This window comes from Melopsittacus undulatus, chromosome 9 (assembly GCF_012275295.1).
Source record: "Melopsittacus undulatus isolate bMelUnd1 chromosome 9, bMelUnd1.mat.Z, whole genome shotgun sequence".
NCBI classification, from domain to species: Eukaryota; Metazoa; Chordata; class Aves; order Psittaciformes; family Psittaculidae; genus Melopsittacus; species Melopsittacus undulatus.
The window spans coordinates 18,094,988-18,115,690 of record NC_047535.1 but is presented as its reverse complement, the minus strand read 5'-3'; the positions used below and the strand labels follow the sequence as shown (position 1 = coordinate 18,115,690).

Here is a 20,703-nt window from a genome sequence, read left to right as displayed (position 1 = left end):
AATCATTGTATTTCAAATTAAGCAACACATTTTCTGCGAAGCCTTACTGACTGTTAGAAAGCAAATATTTACATAATACATTCCAGTTCCATTTTCTTCATTAGATACACAATTATGTGTGAAGAAATTGTTAACCAATCCTAGCTGACAAATAATTTCTGATTTTTATTTATTTTTTTAGTAGTAAAATAGTGTTTCCCTACATCTTAAAATACCAGGCAGTGTTGGTGTGGGTTTTTTACAGAAACCCGTGCTTTTTCCCTCCTGACATACTCATTTGCTTTGTCTGTATTTCAGTAAGTTGGGAATTCAGAGTTTGTCATTCTGTAAAAATGAATAATATTCACTCAAAATAGCTGAAATAGCAGTTTTTACACTGTTTATGCCTTACTGATTTTTTTTAGGAGCTGATTCACTTGGAGGAACGATTAGGCAATGTTAATCGTGGAGCAACACAGGGAACTATAGAAAGATGCACATATCCACATAAATACAAAAAGGTGAGGATTTCTCAAATTGTGGCCCATCTGTATTACTTCTTTGAAAGTGTAATAATGTTTATGGCTAGGTTAAATCTGCAGAAAGGGCAGCTTCAGGGAGTGCATGTTTTCTGTATCTTGCAGTTTCAAGGACTGTAAGCAAAGCCTATGTGGCAAAACTTACAATGCCACTTCTTTCACAAAGATAATTTTAAACTTGGTCCCGAGATAAAGAGCTGCTATAATGTGATAAACAAAAGTGGTTTAATAAGACTTAACTTGTCCAGCAGTTATGAGTAGCCCTGTGAGCAATGAAATTATTGGTAATAGTCAAGGGACTTAAGTGATAACTCATGAAATAAAATGAGACTTTATTTTTTGCATAAAATTGTTAATGATGCTTATCTGCTTGGTGTGTATCATTTTAGCCTTTAATGTGATTACAGTAGGAAGACTGGGACATATCTGGAACAGAATTTGGGCAACTCTAAGTTGTCTCTCAGTTTGAGTGTATGATACCATAATATAGAGTCTTATCCACATAATGGAATGAATATGTTTACACATAAACAGCAAGTAAAAGGATTGGTTGCAACAATATGAAATTAATATATTCAGTCATTCCAGTGGACTTTTGTAATTGGCTATAGTTAAATCTCATTTGTCATGGGATTTTTTTGCTCCAAGTGCTTGTTCCAGATTCATTGTGGTTCAAATACATTTGAATAAATATTATTAAAAGTTCTCAAAAAAGTATGTGTTGAATATGTACTAAAACCAGGTTTTCTTCAGTTTGTCAATAATGTCATCTCTACTAATAAGGTAACAACTGATTGGTTCTCACAGAGGAAACTGCACTGCAAGCAAGATGGGGACGAAGGAACAGAAGAAGACACTGAGGAAAAATGTACCATCTGTTTGTCTATATTGGAGGAAGGTGAAGATGTCAGGTAAATTGTACCACTGAATATCAGAACATAGTGTTAATATTCTGGGTTTGAGACCATATTTGAATATAGTATACTACTCTGCAATACTCCTGGCAATTGAAAACACACTTTTCAGTTTGTGTTGTCTTTGGGTAAAATGTAGGTTATGTTTTACAGTCTTCTGTAAGTTGCCTACCTGTCTTATAACATAAGCCCAAGCCAAGAACCCTCAATTAATCAGGCTTTCAGTGTATCTGGAGTAAACATACTTAAGACAGCTTTAAATTGGTATAGTAGAGCAGAAGATAGCTGATGCTTGACTTCATTGGCTATATATATTTCTTCTTGGAACTAGAGAAAAAGCACGTTTAACTGGAAAGGCCCATGAAACTTGGGGAAGAACATACACGTAAAAAAAAAAAAACTGACACTTCAGTAGCAAAGCTCACATTACTGTTTTTATGCAGTAGGTATGTTGATATGGAAACACTTTATTAACACTAATTTTTTCTGTTCTGATGACAGGCGCCTGCCATGTATGCACCTTTTCCACCAAGTATGTGTGGACCAGTGGTTGATTACTAATAAGAAGTGCCCCATTTGCAGAGTGGACATTGAGGCTCAACTGCCTAGTGAAAGTTGACGCCGCTTTCCAGAACTCTTGTCCTCCCTCTCCCTCCCTTATCCTTACTGGTACTGCAGTCAACCAAAGAGAAGACAGTTGAGTTTCAGTGTATTTATAAAACATTTTTTAGATTTTACATTTGTTTTCTTTTCATTACTGTATGTTTGCATGGTTTCTTGTATTGCATTTGTTTGCACATATTATGGGCTTTGTGACCCCAAACTTGCAGGCAAGATTAGCTGCTTTAGGAAGTAGAATTGTGTGGTCTCTTTTGTTTTTTGTTTTTTGTTTGTTTTTTGTTTTTTTTACATAGTATCAACCTTTGAAAGTATAATTTCACTCATTACTAACCTTGGATTCCTTAATTTAATCGGTCATATATTTAGTTTAAATGTATAAAGGTCATCCAGAAAATGATAATATTATGTATTGAGACATTCCTTAATGAGGAAGAAATGGCTGCTGTATATTTACAATATCAGTTCTGAGTCAAATAACATCCTTAATACTGGGAACAGAATATGAACTATATTCAGTTTGACTGATACATATAGCATACTCATCACCAGTTTTTGATCAGATTTTTGTGTTTTTGAAATTTCAGCACAATGCAGATATATTTGAATGTCAATATTAAACATTTAGACTGCTGTTCAGATTGTATTTATCATCTTCTTCTTGTGTCTAGAAATTTGAATCCCTAACTTAAATATTTGCTGCTGTGAAACAGCTCTAGTGAACACTAAATGTTGATTTCAGTTAGCTGGATTGTAGATACTTGCAGATTGAAAGAATTCTTAGGGAAGTGGAAAAAGCTTAGAAACTGGTCTTCTGCTAACTTAAGTTGAAGTATCTCAGCACACTGAGGTTTTGAGGTTTTTTTTAATATGAAACCATTCATTGAGGACTTAGAGCTGCAGGGGTTTTGTTTTTTGTTGTTTTGGTGGTTTTAATTTTGGGTTTTGTTTGTGGGGGAGGCAGATGTACATGCATTCATAGAACTTCTGAGGGTTCCAGGTGTGTCTTGGGATTTCGATTAGTTTAATAAAAGTTAGATAAATCCACTTGCCTCTTGTTTTATTTTTTCATTAGTAAATTGAAAGCCTGTAAATTTCTGTAGAAACTGAGACACAAATAGTGTGGTTACCTAGTTTTTGCCTTGATCATAGATTCCCTCTATAAATTACCAACAGTCCATCACTGATTGAAATATTTTCTATAGTTAAGATCTGCTGCATAATATAGTATATAGAATTAAGTTATAATGTGCTAACATTTCGCCTTTGGAGTTGGTTTTAAATCCACATCAGGATTCATGTTGCTTATCAACATTCTTTCACATATAATAGATTATAGTTTATTTAAATGTGCTCAATGTTGCAAAATGCAAATATGTAAAACCATTGAGACAGTATTACTGTCACTTTGGAAAAGATGTTCCTCGGGGATCATATATGAACATGTCCATAAGCTTGCATTAAGCCACCTGCTTTGTAAGTGGATTGAATAATAAATACCTTCAGTTTCTCTTGTCGTTGTCTTTCATACCCAGATCAAGTGTAAAATGGTTTACAGTAAACCTAGAAGATGAACTGTTATGTTTACACTAACTAATCCATTTATAAATATTACCTTATCTAATTTGATGCCTGTTTTTGTCTGGTTAAAGCTGCTTCTGTTTCATTTTAGGGTTTTTTTTCCATCTGTTAGGAGTAGCATTTGCCAGTTCAGTGTCAATTGCTGGCAATAGGCTTAACGTCTCAGGCACTGAGGCTTTAAGTGGAGAGAAATTTTATTCCAGCATGTGTGATAAATGGACATTTTTAAACTTTATTGCTAAAACTGAACTTAAAACCACTGTGTGCTTGTACAATGGGGGATATGGGAGAGAGGCAACACATGATTTGACTGCTTCAAAACCTGACATGGTTTTATGCTAAAGGTTCTTAAACTTTATGGGTGTAGGAAACTGAAAGTGAGTATAAAGTTGAAGCTGCATTGGTAAAAATAATAAAAGTAACTGGAAGGACTGAACAGACTTCTGTTCTTTAGTGAGTGTTGTAAAGGAGAGAAGTTGACCACTGATGCTTTAAATCTGATGATACTCACTTTTAAAGTTTCCAATAAGGTACTTCAGAGACATAGGACAAAAAAAAAAGCAGGGGCTGGGGAGCTGCTCTGAAATAATTGAGACTCCTGGTTACGTGGTAAAGTCTATTTTGGCTTCCTTACAGGACAAAGAAGCACAGGTTGGGGGATAATTATTATTTAATATTTTTTTTAGGAAGTATTTTATGCACCTGCTCTGGGTGCCAGGTACTAGAGGTATTTTAGTGGTCCATGAATTGATTTATAAACTGCTACTGATACTGTCTTGCTTTTAAATGTATGCATAACATTGTAATGTGATGTTGAACATTTAGGTATTTGTCAGGAATCACAGTGTTCTGATCTTACATGCTATTGCAGGAGCTAATAAAGATGCAGCCTACTTCTATTCCAGAAAGTTGTGATTTAACCATAATTTAAGGGAAGGAAAAAGGATAGGCTTTTGCTTTTGAGAATTTCCACCACTTACTGTGCTTTATATGCTTAGATGCATTGCCTTAAGTTTTCTGCAGCATCTTTGACTTCTCAACAGTATGCATCAAATTACTTTTCATACAAAATTCCATTGTCAAAAGAAATCCTTTTGTATGCAATAAATAAAACGTTAGACTGGTATAATTAAAAATCTGTTTCTTATGTAAGTTTACTTTTTGCCTTGTTTTGCCTTTGTAAGCAGATTCTTTTACAAATGTGTTATTACAGTTACGACCTAGGAAATAATTCTCTTTTAGTAGCCTTTGGATATAGAAGCATTGAATGGTTTGGGTTGGAAGGGACTTTAAAGCTCCTCCAGTTCCAAACCCCTGCCACGGGCAGGGACATTTTCCCCTGGAGCAGGTGTTCAAAGCCCCATCTAATACACAATCTCCTGGTGCTTGTGATGCAATGGGAGGCACCTGTGTGGTGCCAAGCCCCAGAGAGGTCCAGTATATGCTGACAAACAGGATCACCTGTGAAACTGCTCTCGTGTTTCTTTGTGTTGCCCTTATGTTGTCGTGCATAACTTGGGTGTATGTGAACAAACATGTGAGGTTGAGGAGAGTGCAGAATAGTTCTCATTAGACTTTTATGCAAGTTCAGGCAACTGCTGTAGAACTGAACTAGTCCTGAGCTTCAGGAACTTTTTAACGTGACCGTTTCTAGCTATGTGCCGTGCCTTCCTCAAGCCATGAGTGGCAATTAAACTGAAAGTTTTGCAGGTGCAGAGCATCCCCTGCTCTCTCTGGCATGCTGCAGCTGCTCGGGGGGTGCGGAGGAGATGCCTTCTCCGTGCTTTCTGCGATAGCCCCACACTTCTCACGGTAAAGCCGCTTCTTGCTGACCTTGGCCTCGCCCCAGCCTGCGGTGAGGTAACTCCGCCCGAGCGCGCACCGCCCCCCCCGTCAGGGCCCGGCTGGACGGAAGTGGTGCAAGCCGTTTCCTGTGTGGGAGGGGCCTGAGAAGGTGGACCAATTGAGGACGTGCATCGTATGATTGTACCCAATGGGAGCGCAGGATGGGGTTTAAGAGGAGCCGCAGCGGTGTGAGATGCTAGTCGCCGGTGAAGTCCGAAACAGAAACAAGCGTGTGAGTGCAGGCGTGAGCGGCCGCAACCTCCCTTTATCTCCCTGCAATGGCTTTACCGGTGGCACGTCGCGCCCCTGTGAGTACTGCTTGTGTCATGGGGAACTGGGGGGAAGGAGGCGAGTCGGGCTGTGGAGAGAGGGAAGGGGGCAGTGAGGGAGCGGAGAGAGGGGAAACGGGAGTGTGAGAGGACAGAGGGAGGGAGTGAGAGCAGGAGGTGGGTGGTAAGGATGTTGAGCGGGCGAGCTGGGGGTGCGTGAAGACCCATAGATCGTGCCGCTTTTTGCCCTCTGGTAGCCGAGCTCAGCGGGTTTGGGTCACGGTGCGAGCAGGCTGGAAAGGGCTCTGCCCAGTGTGTTTGGGGGTGGGGGGGGCACTCGGCGCTTCATCCGGCTCCCCTGGGCTTCAGCATGGAGTAGGACCCGCGGCAGGGCTGGGGGGGGGGGGGGAAAGGCTGTGCCGGGTTTAGCCCTGAGGTGGGGTCTGCGCTGCGCACGGCACGCTCTCGCCCGGGGGTGAGGAGGTTGGCGGGGGGAGAGGGGGGGCAGAAGAATCTCTTCTCGATGGTGGCTGACCGGTGGTGTAATCCTGACTCCGCGAGCAGTCTTAGAGACCTGGTGCCTCGTGTGCCGTGTGTAACGTGTGTTCGTGTCTGCGTGCATAACTAATTTGTGTGGTCTGTGTGTAAGAAAGAAATGGCTTTGTTCATGAGAATAAAACTAGTTACAAACGTGTGAAGACAATAAACAGCGACAGGGTAGGTAAGCACGCTACAAAAAGTTGTCATTGAGGAAGAATGAGATAGGGTGTGTTGTTCTAATACTAGAGAGAGTAGTACTCCCTGAAACCTATATAGAGGAGACTTCTAAGCATGTGTGAATGAACAGGACATAAAAACTGGCTGAGTAATGGACAGCATACACAGAGGTATGGTGGTGGTAAGTGGAGTTAAGTACCTGAAAGGTCTCAGAGTCTTAAGCTGCGCTTTTATTGTTTTAGGTCACTAGAGGGGTGGAAAATGTTCTGATTGACCTTAGGAGTAAAGCTAAAACTCACCTTCCTGGCAAAAGGGCTGCTTTGGAAGAAATAGGGAATAAAGTTACGACAAGAGGAACACGCATAGCTAAGGTAAAGGAACATTTGAAATCCTTTCATAAGGAAAAGGTGGATTACTGGCTCTGTACTAATTGTAATTATTTGGACTGCAGAAAACGGAATGCTCCAAACCATCCATAAAGCCTACAAAAGGATCTAATAAGATGACAAATGTAACTGTACTGCCTAAATCTCCAGCTGCTGTGAATCATGCTTTGAAAGAAACCGATGTTCAAAAGGTAAGAAGTAATGATACTGTTCTGATTCTTAATTTGATTTGAAACTTAGAGCTTTAACTTCAGAATAGGTTATCTGTATCTCATTTATTTGATGTATCTGATTTCTCTGCTTAAAAAGCTGAGGTTTTGGTTTAATGAATGTTGTGCTTAAAAGCTAACATTAAAGTGATAGAACTAGCTGTTGAGGTATTGGATGAAGCTTCTATTTTAGATGGCAGTTACTAGAAAGCTTTGTGATTCTGTCTGTACAGCATCTTGGTGAAAGCTTGCAGTGCTAGAATGCAAGCTCAGTTTCAGGTTCTTTTAAGGAATTGTGTTAATAACTGGAAAAAAAAATGTGGAAACAAGGGAGCATTGCAATATAAACAGTAAATATGTAAGCACTATAATCTGTTCCTTAGGTTCTGTCTCCTGTCCCTATGGATGTATCTATGCAAGAGGAGGATTTGTGCCAAGCCTTCTCTGATGTGTTGCTCAACAATGTAGAAGACATTGATGCTGAGGACTGTGGGGATCCCCAGCTGTGTAGTGACTATGTAAAAGATATCTATGAGTACCTGAGAGAGCTCGAGGTAGGACATTCTGAGTCTGTGCTTCTGCAATATAGCGTTGATCTTGTTGCTCACACAGCTTTTTCTTCAACAGCTGCAGCAATCGGTCCGCCCACATTACCTTGATGGGAAGACGATCAATGGGCGTATGCGTTCCATTTTAGTTGACTGGCTTGTCCAGGTCCACTCAAGATTCCAGCTTTTGCAGGAAACTCTGTATATGTGTGTTGCAGTTATGGATCGCTTCTTACAAGTAAGATATTTTTCAACTCATGTTTGGATTTGGAGACTTGTTCAACTACTGAGTTAGATTTGTAAGGAAAGGATAAATCATAAGAACCTACACAGTCCACTCTGTGCAAGCAGTCTGTGTAATGTTGCATCTTAACTCTGAGGCTGCTGTCCACTTTGAGCATGTCATTGTAGGGATGCTTCTGAAATCTCATTTATGTTATAGCACTGCTATACTGATGTTTTAAAATGATAAATTAGAATCTCTTTATCTAGAGTTTGACTTTCTGAGGCTTGACTCTTAAATTCATATGTTGCAGAATCATCCAGTGTCTCGGAAGAGGCTTCAGTTGGTGGGTGTAACAGCACTGCTTCTAGCTTCAAAATACGAAGAGATGTTCTCTCCTGATGTAGCAGACTTTGTTTACATTACTGACAATGCCTACACCAGTAATGAAATCAGAGAAATGGAGATCGTGATTCTTCAAGAGTTAAACTTCAGTCTGGGACGACCTCTTCCAATTCATTTCTTGAGAAGAGCATCAAAAGCTGGGGAGGTGGGTACTTGTCCTCATTATCTGGAACTTTCTTAGATGTGTCAAGTCTTACCAGGATTGCTTCTGGCACTTTCATCATTTGATCTTACTAACTTTCTGCATACATGCTGGATCAAGAAATCCAGCTATGAAACTCCACCATGTGGAGTAACATGACATCACTGTGGCAGCCAGTAGCAGTTCATGTTTGTATTTAGTGGCCACTGTGTTCAGTCTTTTGCAGTAATTTTACTGTTAAACAGACCCAGAGCAGAATCCTTGCTTTTTAATCTTTTGTCTGGTGATTGGGGTAGTCCCTAGTGTAAAGGGGAGCAGTGTTGCTGTTCTTCATAACTTCTGGATGTAAATATCATATTGTTTAAGAATAAAAATATTAACTTTGACCAGACAGTTCACTATCTCGAGTGAACTGCCCATGCTTAAATGCGCTTCAGTTACCTCAACTAACCACTAGGTGATACTTGATGTTAGGGGACTGCTTTAATAAGGGATCTCCTTGGCATGTTTTAGATTTTTGTGTTGTGTGCCCCCCTCGCTCCCAGGGTATTACAGAAATAGCATTTGTGTCCTTAGTTGGGCACAGCAGTGCCTGGTACTGCAGTTTTCTGTCTCCCTTGCTTGAGTTTGTGTCTGAGTTCTATATGGGTGCTAGACTAGACTGCCTTGGACTCCCATCTCAATTTTTACATGAGTGCCTGTAAACTATTTTTGTCAGTTAATTAATATAATAAACAATTCTGAATTATTATGGTAAGGTGAAGTCAAACTTTGTGGATTAACAAACTCTCAATCTGGTAGGCTGACGCTAAGCAACATATGCTAGCAAAGTACCTAATGGAGCTGACGCTGGTAGACTATGACATGGTTCACTATCGTCCTTCAGAGATTGCAGCTGCTGCGTTATGCTTGTCCCAGAAGCTTTTGGGACATAATAAATGGGTAAGTATTTTAATAGAGTTAATGAAGGTCATGCTGTAAATAAGATAGATCTTAATAATTTTCATGGTACATGTAGAGCAATGAAAGTGTGGACCATGAATAGTGAATTGTAATTCAACTACTGGTTACTTTGCAAGTGTTGCTGCTTTTATGTTCTCCTCAGTGTAGAAATCTGGTTCTTGGCATTGGTGTCCAGACTCCTACTGTGCACCAGAAGCAATTCTGGATCTGTCACTTAAACTGAGAGTGCAACATTTCTTAGCACTCAAGGCTAAGCCATGAAGGTTAGGGCATTGGCTACCTGAAGTGAATGTGCCTTGAGCAGCAATCCCCACCTCATCAGTCTCTGATCTCTTGCTGTTACATTGCAGGATGCAAAGCAGGAGTACTACACTGGGTATACAGAAGACAGTCTTGAGATGACTATGAAACATATGGCCAAGAATGTTTTCAAAGTAAATGAGAACTTAACTAAATACAGTGTAAGTACCACTACTTAAATCTTTTAAATGTTTTCGAGAGAACCTCTGTTGTATATTCTGGCTCCTTAGGTTAATGTTTTGTAGGTTACCTTAAAGGCTATGCTATTTTGATAAGACTGGGAGCAGGTAGTGCATTAGTACTAACTTCAGAGTATTTTTAGATGAACTGTGCTCTTGGTAACTTTGCTTGCTTATTTTCTAAGTAGTCAGGCTAAGAGACCCAAAATCATAAAATATTTTATATGCACAGTATTTATCTTTTGTAATGTTGTTCCTCTACCTCTGCAGGCTACAAAGAACAAGTATGCAAGTAGCAAACTACTGATGATAAGCACAATCCCACAACTGAACAGCAAGATAATCAAGGACCTGGCTTTACCACTCTTGGGATAACCCTAGGCAGCAAAGTTCTGTTGCTATATGCACTTTGTTTTTATCAGCCTGTTGAGGCAAAACTACTGCTCCTTGTACATAGCAGTCCAGCTGTACCAGAGACATTTCAGGTTTGGATGGTGAAATTTCAAATTTTTTTTGTAACACAACTCTCTGTCTAGAAATAAAGCTTATCTTTTATGAAAAAGAGTGAATCTTAAAGACTATCTAGACACATCTGATGTTTAATGTCCAAGCAAGGCGTCTGACTAAATAGGTGATTCATAGAGTTTGTAATTAATGTGGATGATTATTCTCAGAGGTTGTTTCTAGTGAGATGCTCCAGGCTTTATAGTGAGTTATATGTAGTAACTTACTGTTTTCACTGTTAAGGTATGAAACCAGACAGACAGTTTATCTTTTCTTGGTCTCCCTCAAATATGTACTTTATTTCAGTGTCTGGTCTCAAAGTAATATACAGGAATTTCTGTCATTTGTTATCTTCATGTTTGGGGAGGTAGGTTGGCTGGCTGTAACACATACTCACCTGGTAAGTATTTGTAGTTAGGAACTTTCTTCTTAAAATCTGCTTGATTTATAAGGCACACTCCAACACCATCCCCCCCACCTGGCCCCAAGTTTTCAACTGCCTCTTCACTCACACCACTACCTTTTTTTTTTCTTCTGTTTTTTCTTTCTTTCTTGTTTTCTTGCTTTCTTCTGCTGTCTTCCATTTTCCCTGTGTTTTCCTTCTTTAGCTTTTACTAGGTTTTCCTGTCTTTTCCCAGATTTTCCTGTTTTTTCTCTAGATTTTCTGCCTTTTTCTAGATTTTTTTTTTCCCTTCTGGTCTCTTGCTTTTCCTCCCTCTCATTTTTCCTACCTTTTTCTCTCCCTTTTCCTCCCCTTTCTTATCTTCCATTCTCTTTCCCTCCCATAAACCTACCTGGAAGAATACAGTCTAACCTTATCACTTCCCATTTTGCTGTCCTTTGCAGCTATTAAACATCAATATCTGTATACTGAAAAAATATAACTATGTAAGTAGTAGGTCTTTTCTGCCTCCCTACCTCATTTAAGGCTATTCATTTGTTAACTTAGTGCTATAAAACTAATGTTAAGTTACAGACCTGCTAAGTTACACTGACTTTTTACCTGCCTTCTCCCACTATCTCCTCTTCATGAGTGTGCTGGTTCTGATTTAGAACAACTAAATACTGCAAAAACGGCCTGGAATTCAGTGCTCCCCCTGTGGGAAGGATGTTGTAACTACTGCATTTTATCTTGAGGAGGAGACTTCTTTCTCCCATAGAGTAAGTCAGCCTAGCACTTAATGCACATGGTCTGTTGAAAAATGTGCTTGATCATTTTTTGTATATATGATTCCACCCCAGACTAAGACCCAGCTTCCAGAAGCAGATTCTACAGTCTGTTATGCCTTGCTGGAGGGGGAGTTTAAATGTGCCTAAACTAAACTTAGGCAATAGTTTAGGAGGGAGGGGATTCAAGATTTTTCAGCTTTATCTTACAGCTTATGCAATGTGTTAACATACACAGGATTTTAATTTTTTTTTGAGCTGCTCTTAATAACTGAAAATAATGTACAGCACTTGAGCTGGGCATGGTGAAAATGTGTTGGGAGCAAAGGAAGGGGATTTTTTCTTTAGAAATCCAGGCAGTAAAATCAACATACATTGTGAAGGGATACATTTATATATGTAACTGGAAAGAAACTGCACAAAGGACAGACCTGTTCAGCTAACTGCTGCTTCTGTTTTATTTTCTGGAGGTTCAGAAGGCAAAGCATGAATGGTGTTAACTAACTGTATGGCAAACAACAGTCACTCTGGTATGGGAGGCAGTTGGATTTGAGCAATAATGCTATTGCCATTTGAAAGGAGTAGTGCATATCTGCATGTACCTGGCATAAAAACTCTAGAACTACTTCACAAGTAACAGCAGCGGAATACTACATTATACACTCATACATGTTTCTATCATATTCAGTTTTTATATACAGTATATGATCTGTTTCTATAAATGTACAGCTCTGCATAAAGACACTTATTACAGGTAGAGCATTAAACATAAATCCAACATGGGCCAGCCATATTACACTATAAATCTCAAAGAAGGCAACATTATTTAGCATACAGTACTATGTGGTTTTCTGTTTTAACTTCTTAGACTGCCTGTTGGAGTCCCTAAACACATCAGCAAACACAAAGCGGTTCCAGTAAAACTCTATACAGAATTACTTAAATACACCATCACAGTAGGTTTTTAGATGGTAACATCCCAGATTGGCCTAATCTTTTTTGACATGTAGCAGCATACATAGCATGTTCCTCAAAATGATCTGCATTAGAGGAAATGTGCATTTAAAAACTTCAGTAGATAATTGCAAAGGTTACTGATACTCAGCTGAAGGCACTTACTAGATACAGCCAGTTCAAAGTCCCTGGTCCCAGACTGCAAAGCACCTTTCTGTTTCAGGAAAATGTAAGTTTGAGTACTCTTCACTTAATAGGTGTTAAAAGCAGGTTTTAAATATAATAAATTAATTGGTCTGTATGTCCATTGCTATATGCTTCTGAGACAAAATAATCAAACTCTTCTGTGGGTAACATTTTCCTGCTCATGTACAACTTCACTGGTGAAAACCCTGCTGATGATAATGGCAGATCTTAGAACCACCATGTCCTGAAGGCAAGGAAAAACATCTTCAACCACAGGTAACTTCACGCCAATTTTTGTCTGAGCCTTTTATATCTTTGTGACATAATTGTTGGGAAATAGACCTTGTTTCCCTCGTAGTCTTCCTGTCCACCAGCCAGAAGGATCTATGACAAAGCAAAGTAGTGAGGTTCTGTAAACTTTATACCTGAAGAGGCAGCCTTGCAAAGCTGTTCCACAAAGTGAGAGCCTTTTGTGAAGGACTGAGGAGAAATATGAAGAACTTTAGCTTGCTGATCTTTTGGGTGCATCACTGCCTTAGGAGGTTGCTTTAAAGACACAAAGAGTTAGGACTGGTTTATAACTTTTTTTGGTTCTTGTGCTATAGCTGTGGTAATTTTCAGTCAAAGCCTGTGACAATTACAGAATTGGAGATCTGGAGTACCAAGTAATGCATACCTTACTGATGGGGTCTGATTTGTGTGGGTATGGAGACTTCTCTACTCTCTGAGCTGTCACAGAGATTTGCAAGCTTAATGAGGGAGAATAACTGGGGGGTAGCTCAAAAAGTTGTTTTCTTATCAATACGTACCTTCTTTAATTATATCTATCACGTCGTTGGCATTAAAGCTAAGCTCGTCTGTGTCCTGAGCATCATATGCGTACAATGCCCTGCACTGTGGTACCTGAGGCTTAGGCTTGGGCTGTGGTTTTGGCCTTCCTCCAGCTGGTGGTGGTCGGTTTGTTGTCTGCCTGCGAATGCTGATGGAAGAAAAAACATAAATGTGCTTTGAAGAATGACTTGAACCTAAGCCTTATCAACCCCTCTGTGCTAATGGACTGGTTCTAGAGCATATCACAGAACAAGGGGAAAAGGTTTCTCTTAAATTTAAAATAGCCATCTAACACTTCCCTCTGAAAGGCCTAGTTGCCATTTCTTCCTTAGTGAAATGGATGAATAGGTACTTCCAAAGAGCAGTTCAAATGCATAGTGCTCAGTATAGCATTTTAGTGCTCAGGCTGGAATGTAAACAAATGTGTACATGCAGTTCCTGTGTATTTTGGCAGCTACACAGTTGAGTCTGTCTCTCCCCATGCCCCAACTTCACTGTAGTTTCCAGTATTAAAAACAAAGTTCTAGCTCAGAGTCTTGCTACTTTACCATTCTTGTGACTAAGCTGTAAGAGACTGTCTCTCTTTTAAGTTGCCTCAGACTCCAGGGCCATCTATGGACTTGTTCTGTTATAGTCAACTCTGAAGCAACAGGGGAGATGCTGCACAGTCACAGCTGTGACCACTCCAAAGATAGGAAGGGGAAAGAGGGAAGAAATGCATTTTGTCAGCTCATCAGGTAATAAAGGCTGGAAGAGAGAACAGGTATTAGATGCAATATGTCAGTTTAATATAAATAAATAAATGTGATGAATGATTAAAAACACTGCAGTAATGTGGAGGAGCCAACTGCAATCAGTTCCTATAATTCCATAACATCACACATATATGGAGAGGCTTATAGTTACTAATAGTATTTCAGTTCTAAATTTATCTATTGTTAGAGAGGATTTTCTGCTGTTGTTCTGCATGTATTGACTTTGCTTGGGATATGTTATCAAACCTATACTTATATATGGAAATTAAAGAATTCAGAGCAAGTCGTAGAAAAGCAGCTCAGCTTTTCTGCAACCACTGTAGGACAAGAACACGCTACATGAGATGTTTTGCTGGTGAGAGCATGGTGGTTTCTGACTTAGGTTTGTATTGGATTGTTAAAGCTGTCACAGTACCACTGCATCCTTAGCAGCACCACATCTCCCCCAGTTCGGACACAGATGCACTGAGGCTCCACCAGGAAGCAAGGGGCTCCACTCTGCTGCTTGTGACTCAGTGAGAACTCTCCTTCACTCTGCATGCCTTTGGGTTCTGTATCAATCAGTTCTAGCTCAATTTTCCTTTTGTATGCTTCATCCATGAAATCAGTAAGAGTGAACCTTACCCTCCAAATCTGTTTAGCCATGCCTCTGTTATTAACTATTAACCCCCACTATTAACACCAGTCTTGCTATTACCTTTGGTCATTTATCGAGCAGCCCCCAAACTACTATTTTCACAGATGAAAACTTACCTGAACTACACCGCTGGATGTAGTTAGTAATGATGTTTCTTTTGGGTACAGTAAGAAAGGAGCTCATAATGCAACTCTGTTTTGTACAAGTAATTCCTTTTGGTCTGTTGCTGCTGTGAAACCTCCCCTAGGATTTGTTTTTCTTAGTGGGGAGTGAATGTATTGGAGAAATTTGAGTGCTGGGTCTGGCACTTAACAGGAAGAACTGGAAGGAAGGACAGGCACAACCCATCTGCTGTTGGGCTTACCTGTCGCATCCATTTGTTTGTGAGCCCGACTCTGGTCTTGCCTGGTTTAGCTTTATTTAGACAAATAGCTGATCTATTTGTCGAAGGATATGCTTACTTGGCTAGATTACTGTGTGCTCCAGCCAGGTCCCTAATGCTTATGCTGGCCCAGGGGTAACAGCAGTTTGTGGGCAGCGAGAAGGTGATGGAAAGGAACACAGCTTGTCCGGCCCCTGTCAGCCGAAGCAAAGCCTGACCTGCGGCGGTGCCACTGTCTCGACAGCAGGGGGCGCGCGCTGCCTGTTGGTCTGCACCGCCACACCACCGACATTCGCTGGAGTGTGCCTGAACCAGCTCTGGGGACATGCATCGACACAGGCTTCTGTCACCGTCAGTACTGATAGGGACAATAGCCGGGTTGTGTCTATTACAGTGATTACTACAAGTTGCTCTTCTGGCTGTACTCAGAAGATGGAGTTGCTGGCACTAACAAAGCATGGAATATGCTAAGTCAAAACACTCCAATTCCTACACCAGTCCCCCACTTTTACAAATGTAAAACCAAACAATTACCTACTTGCTTTGATGCTCACCTAAAGTCACCCTCATGGGGCTGCACTCCACTCAGAGTGGGCACTTTCCACCATTTCTGACCAAAATGCTATTTTACACTTCAGATAGGAACCACAATTCAATGAACTCATGGGGTGTACTGGACAGATAACAGCTTACCAATTGGAATGCCAGTCTACAAAACAACTAACTTTCCTGCGCCCTTTTCAGGTGTTTCCTTACTTTACACAGTAGCATCCATACTGTTACTGTGTGTCTCCTACAGCTTTGGCTTGCTTTGAAAGAAAAAAATCCAAGCCACAACAAACCAAAAGAACAAAACAAGCAACCCTCACTCCTCAACATCCTCTTTCCTCAGAATAAGTTGTTTTACTTTGTGCTATGTTACTACATACTCTCTTGCTTTACTTGCGGCTTCCTGTAGAAAAGCTCAACTTCTACAAAATCTGTGCAGAGGTAACTGGATACCTGTTCCTTACTTGTGGTTACAATTACTGCTGTGGCTGTCAGTGGGGTTTTTTTTCTACCCAACCTGAGTATTCATCAGTGAAAAACTGTGGCAGGCAGTGAAGATGTCACTTAATACAGTGTGTTTTGTTGGAGGTGTTTCTCATATGTGTTTACCTGAGCTGCAGAGCATAGAATTGTGTATGCACTAACCATTACTATGCAAACTTATTACACCTTATCCCAGTGGATTTTTATTCTCTAATAGAACCTTCCTTGTTGATTTAATCTGCTCTGGGACTTGCTTACATCAGAATTAAATAACAACGAGAAACAAAAACTGCTTATTCAAAATCAGATTATTTCTCTTTTTGTGCTAAAATTGTTGAATTGACAGAATTCTTTGATTAAGGGGTGCTCAAATTCCCCCTACAGTAAAGCTCCACTAATGTTCTACAAGAGAGGAATAAAAAAGCTAAATTGAAGCAGAATAGGTTCAGTCATTGGAAAGTCTGAAATTTTGCAAGGCCTTTAACATTCTGGAGCACTGAAATCCCATAGATACTTGACAGAAGACTTCTGTCTTTTGATTTCCAGAAATCAGAGGTTTTGCCTGCTTCCATATTTTCAGCCAGGATCTGGAACAACTGTTTTCAGAGTTGACAACAACTTGTTCTGCTTCCCTTTAGTAAGACCCTGATTTATTGGTTCCGTCTTTTTGCTACAAATCTGGTGGTTTTGATACTTTTGACACTTGGCTAGTGCAGAATGCCTAGTGACCTAATAAGACCGCCCCCCCCCCATAAACCTTGTAGGATTGTCTTGGGAACATATTCTGGAAGGCTGCAGCTTAGAAGTCCAAATGATGCTAAAATAATCTCGACTGTCATGCCAAGCCTTCCTCCTTAAAAGGAAGTACAATTCTGATATGAGTCTAGAGTCAAAGTTGGAACAAAAAGACTACTAGCCAGCATTTCTGGGCATAAGACTGCCACAAAAATCTGCTGTTCATGATCTGCATACCAGAGGGGAAGAAGGCCTAGTCAAACTCAGCTAAGTGTCTTAACACCCTTAACTAAAAGTTACCAGGCAAATTTAAGGTATTAACTAGAACTGGTTCACCTTCATTCCTGAAGGCTTATGATGGAATATGCATTTTTAAATCCTCTGGAAGATGATGATACCTTTGAGAGTACAGCTCAGTAGCACAATCCGGTCATCTCTGTACACAGTGTAAGATGTAAGTCAGTTTGTGTGTGTAAAGTTATTTACAAAAATTGACACCTTTTTCACAGGTTTAATGTAAAATCTTACCCAGCTGCTCCTTGGTCAGGTACTTTCAAGAAATCCAGGCTTTCTGGTTGCTGCGAAATCTTGCCTGATCCTCCTGACAGCTGCCGTGGTAAAGCTGGACGTGTCATATTTGTATACAGGTTTTTCTGATTGGCCCGCTGGTTTCCTGGGGCATGGGGAAGTGCCACAAACTGTGGGGGATTTATTACTCCGTTTTGCTGCTGACCTAGAAATAAAGAAAGTGTGAACGCATCCACTCCAAACTGTAACTCAGTAAAGGTAACCTTTTCCTTGTGTTGATGGCTCAGCTGTCAGATTTGGCTGTCAGAGACCTGGCTATAGAGGTACTCTAAAACAATGTTGATTTAGACACAATTCGACATCTGCTGGCAATTAGTTTTTGTTTCACGTCTTCATTGACTTGTGCTCAAGTTAGCGACATGTGCCTTGGATGTTACAAGTGAGAGGATGTCTGGTAAGGACCTGTCATAAGCACTGGTAGGTATTTGATTACAAAAGGCCATACTGCAGGAATGAGTATCCACTGGTGCCTCAGACATGTGTGTAAATTTACATCTGAACTACCTTACCTATGCAAGGCAAGTCTGGGCAGTGTCTGCAGGGCACAAGGCTTCTTCAATTAATATCTGGCTTTTTCATCTAGCTATAGAACTGCTAAAAGTATTAGAACAGACTTTCTTTGCTACAACTCATCCTGTATGAATATTTACTATCTGTGTTCATAGAGAGATTAACTCTCACCTACAGTAATTTCCCACTTTACTACAAGCAGTTGTTGCAGACCATGCAGTCCTTCATTTGACTCTTACAGCTGTGAGGATTGGGAACTGTCTAATTAATTTGGTGATCAAGACTGGCTGCACACCCAGCTCACACCATTAGCATTGTGCTTCTCAGTAAACAGCAGCTGACTCAAAGTATTCTGGGAGCATAAGTAAAAAAAAAAAAAAAACAGCCACAAAAAAAACCTAAAACCACTTGGGGAATGTTTTGTCAATGGAATATTGTTATCCCCTCTGACCTCACAGGCTAAATTAATCCTATCTCTCAAGAGCAGAAGTGAAACACCCTAATGACATCAATCCCATGCAGAAAAAGCCATGCTGCTCACTGGCACAGCTGATACATCTCAGCCTTTTGCATACACAAAAGTTATGTATCAGGGTGGGACAACTGAGGCATAAATCACATTCTATTGTTTTATGGCACTGAAAGCAGTTTCACTGCAAAGCACCATCTATGACTTGATAAGAGTATAGTTTTTACCCTTGAAAGTGGTGAAGGCTAAGGAGTAAGGTTTAGATTCCATGTCTTGCATTAAGTGGCTGAAAATGCCAGCATCCGTGACAACCAGGACATCTCTGGTGGAACAGCAGTTTGTCTGTCTGCTGACTCAAACAATACAATGCTCAAACAATGCCTACAACTTAAGTTTTGCTGACAGGATCTTTTAAAGAGCATTTTAAACTTTACTAGGACCTGACGTGAAAAAAAATTGCCAGATGACAAGAGTAAAGTGAAAACATGAATTCTGTTTTTGCCAGAGGCTAAGAGAACTTACCAGGAGGAGGTGGTGCGGCTCTCATAGGGTAAGTCTGACTTTGAGACCTGCTGGAATACCCTCTACTTTGGGTAAGGCTCCGTCTAGTAGGACCTAAAAAAGAAAACCCAAACATTTAATTATCTAAGGGTACGTCCTTCTGACTGCCTGACCCCTACTCTGATTAGAAAGTGCTGATCTTCAGCAACAACGGATCTGAAATGTACAGCACTGGCCAGGCTGTTCTACAGCTTTAGGTACAAAAAAAGATGACTTGGGCATACTCTCCCTTTTGTGATCCAGTTCAGCCACAGAATGTAAAGTAAAGCTACCTCAAGACTGAAGTAAATGAGGTGCAAAAGACTGTTAGCTTTATGAACCTGTTTATAAAGCATGGGTAGCTGGCACAGCAGTACTTTGGGACTATACTGTTTCTGATCAGCAATTAGTATCAGAAAAAGGCAGGACACTTAACTCCAGAGGCTGGTGTCATTGCAGCTCAGTCTTTGGTGATGTACAGATGCTACCTTTCCTCCTGTCACAACCTGTTCTGTCCTGATGCAGACCCTTCTTCATCAGCTAGATTGTAGGAACTGCAGGAGTTCAGCAGAGTCAGAGATTCCTCCCCAAAACGCTTGGCTAATTGTGCCATTTGTACTGTCACACAATTAAATGTCCTCATTTCTTTTGCCAACAGAGCAAAGAATTGCAGACATTTCAGAAACAGTTGGTATATAGTGAAAGCAACAAAATTCCAGCATGACTGCTAGGATCTGTAACTTGGATCTTCATTTAAATGTTACAGAGAAATAATAAAGAACATGCTGAGGCTAGAGGCAAGCAAGGAAAGAATCAGCCACTCTAAATTTCTAAGTCATTCACTAATGCCTAAATGAAATTCATACTTACGGGAATTCTTTGGTAGTCCTGGTCCAATGCTGATCTGCAGCACCTTATTACTTGGCTTGAGAACAGCTATATCTCCTTGGCCTTGCATAAATTGCACTTGTCGAGAACCACCACTGCTCCAGGGCCCCCAACTCTCCTTTTTCAGTTTCACTTCAAGTCTAATAAACACATGAATAAAAAGCCAGAAAGTACTTATGGCAAATCAGGACAGCAGCCTTGTGTTCCCAGCATACAGTATACACTACAGCCATGTTTCACACTTCAACTGTCTTCCTATATCCTTTCCAAATTAAAATAATAACCTCCTGTTAACTTTTCTAACTCTTCCACTTTTTCAAATCAAATAAACATATAAATCCAAGGCCTGCTGTTGCTAATATGCTTAACATACAAGGGTATTAACAAAAGCACATGTCTGTTGGAATAGTTTCCAGCATGTCCTTACAGCTAAAATGCTCATCAAACATTGTGTAGATTTACAGGCTTGTTTCTAAAAAATGTTCCCAATATAATTTACTTAATGAACTCCTTTAGAATTAGCTTGTCACTCTGCAGTCTTTGGTCCCTACAAGAAATATCAGCATTTCACATTGATACAGTACTGTCTTTCAAACTCATTATGTTTCCACTCCTAAGTCAAGGTTGAAGATTTGGAAGAGGATGCTCCCTTCTCATGATAGGAAACAGCAGCCAGCACAGAGATGGAGATCTTGCAGTATGGTTGCA

The 20,703-nt window shown here is 40.2% G+C and overlaps 3 protein-coding genes across 9 annotated transcripts in view; 2 read left to right on the top strand and 1 right to left on the bottom strand.

Annotated features, from left to right (window-relative positions):
* RNF111 (ring finger protein 111) overlaps positions 1-4,761 on the top strand; it is a 54,892-nt gene extending 50,131 nt beyond the window's left edge. For 3 of the 4 annotated variants that reach the window (XM_034066345.1, XM_031046157.2, XM_031046158.2), the window contains exons 12-14: positions 405-500; positions 1,302-1,429; positions 1,934-4,761. In XM_034066345.1, the coding sequence (XP_033922236.1) occupies positions 405-500; positions 1,302-1,429; positions 1,934-2,051 (342 nt within the window). In that variant the 3' untranslated portion in view covers positions 2,052-4,761. The remainder of the gene's footprint in view (positions 1-404; positions 501-1,301; positions 1,430-1,933) is intronic. The other variant, XM_034066346.1, reaches the window with a different exon arrangement.
* An 893-nt stretch (positions 4,762-5,654) lies between these two features.
* On the top strand, positions 5,655-10,393 carry CCNB2 (cyclin B2). Its single transcript, XM_005145944.2, has 9 exons — positions 5,655-5,784; positions 6,705-6,833; positions 6,914-7,039; positions 7,441-7,611; positions 7,685-7,843; positions 8,142-8,378; positions 9,177-9,317; positions 9,689-9,799; positions 10,088-10,393. The coding sequence occupies exons 1-9, from the start codon at positions 5,755-5,757 to the stop codon at positions 10,190-10,192; spliced, it is 1,209 nt and encodes a 402-aa protein (XP_005146001.1). The 5' UTR covers positions 5,655-5,754; the 3' UTR covers positions 10,193-10,393.
* Positions 10,394-11,922: 1,529 nt separating this feature from the next.
* The window catches only part of MYO1E (myosin IE), an 84,310-nt gene continuing 75,529 nt past the window's right edge, over positions 11,923-20,703 (bottom strand). For all 4 annotated transcript variants that reach the window (XM_034066006.1, XM_034066004.1, XM_034066007.1 and 1 more), the window contains 5 exons: positions 19,978-20,135; positions 19,090-19,182; positions 17,529-17,733; positions 13,438-13,607; positions 11,923-13,012 (listed from right to left, as the gene is read on the bottom strand). In XM_034066006.1, the coding sequence (XP_033921897.1) occupies positions 12,936-13,012; positions 13,438-13,607; positions 17,529-17,733; positions 19,090-19,182; positions 19,978-20,135 (703 nt within the window). In that variant the 3' untranslated portion in view covers positions 11,923-12,935. The remainder of the gene's footprint in view (positions 13,013-13,437; positions 13,608-17,528; positions 17,734-19,089; positions 19,183-19,977; positions 20,136-20,703) is intronic.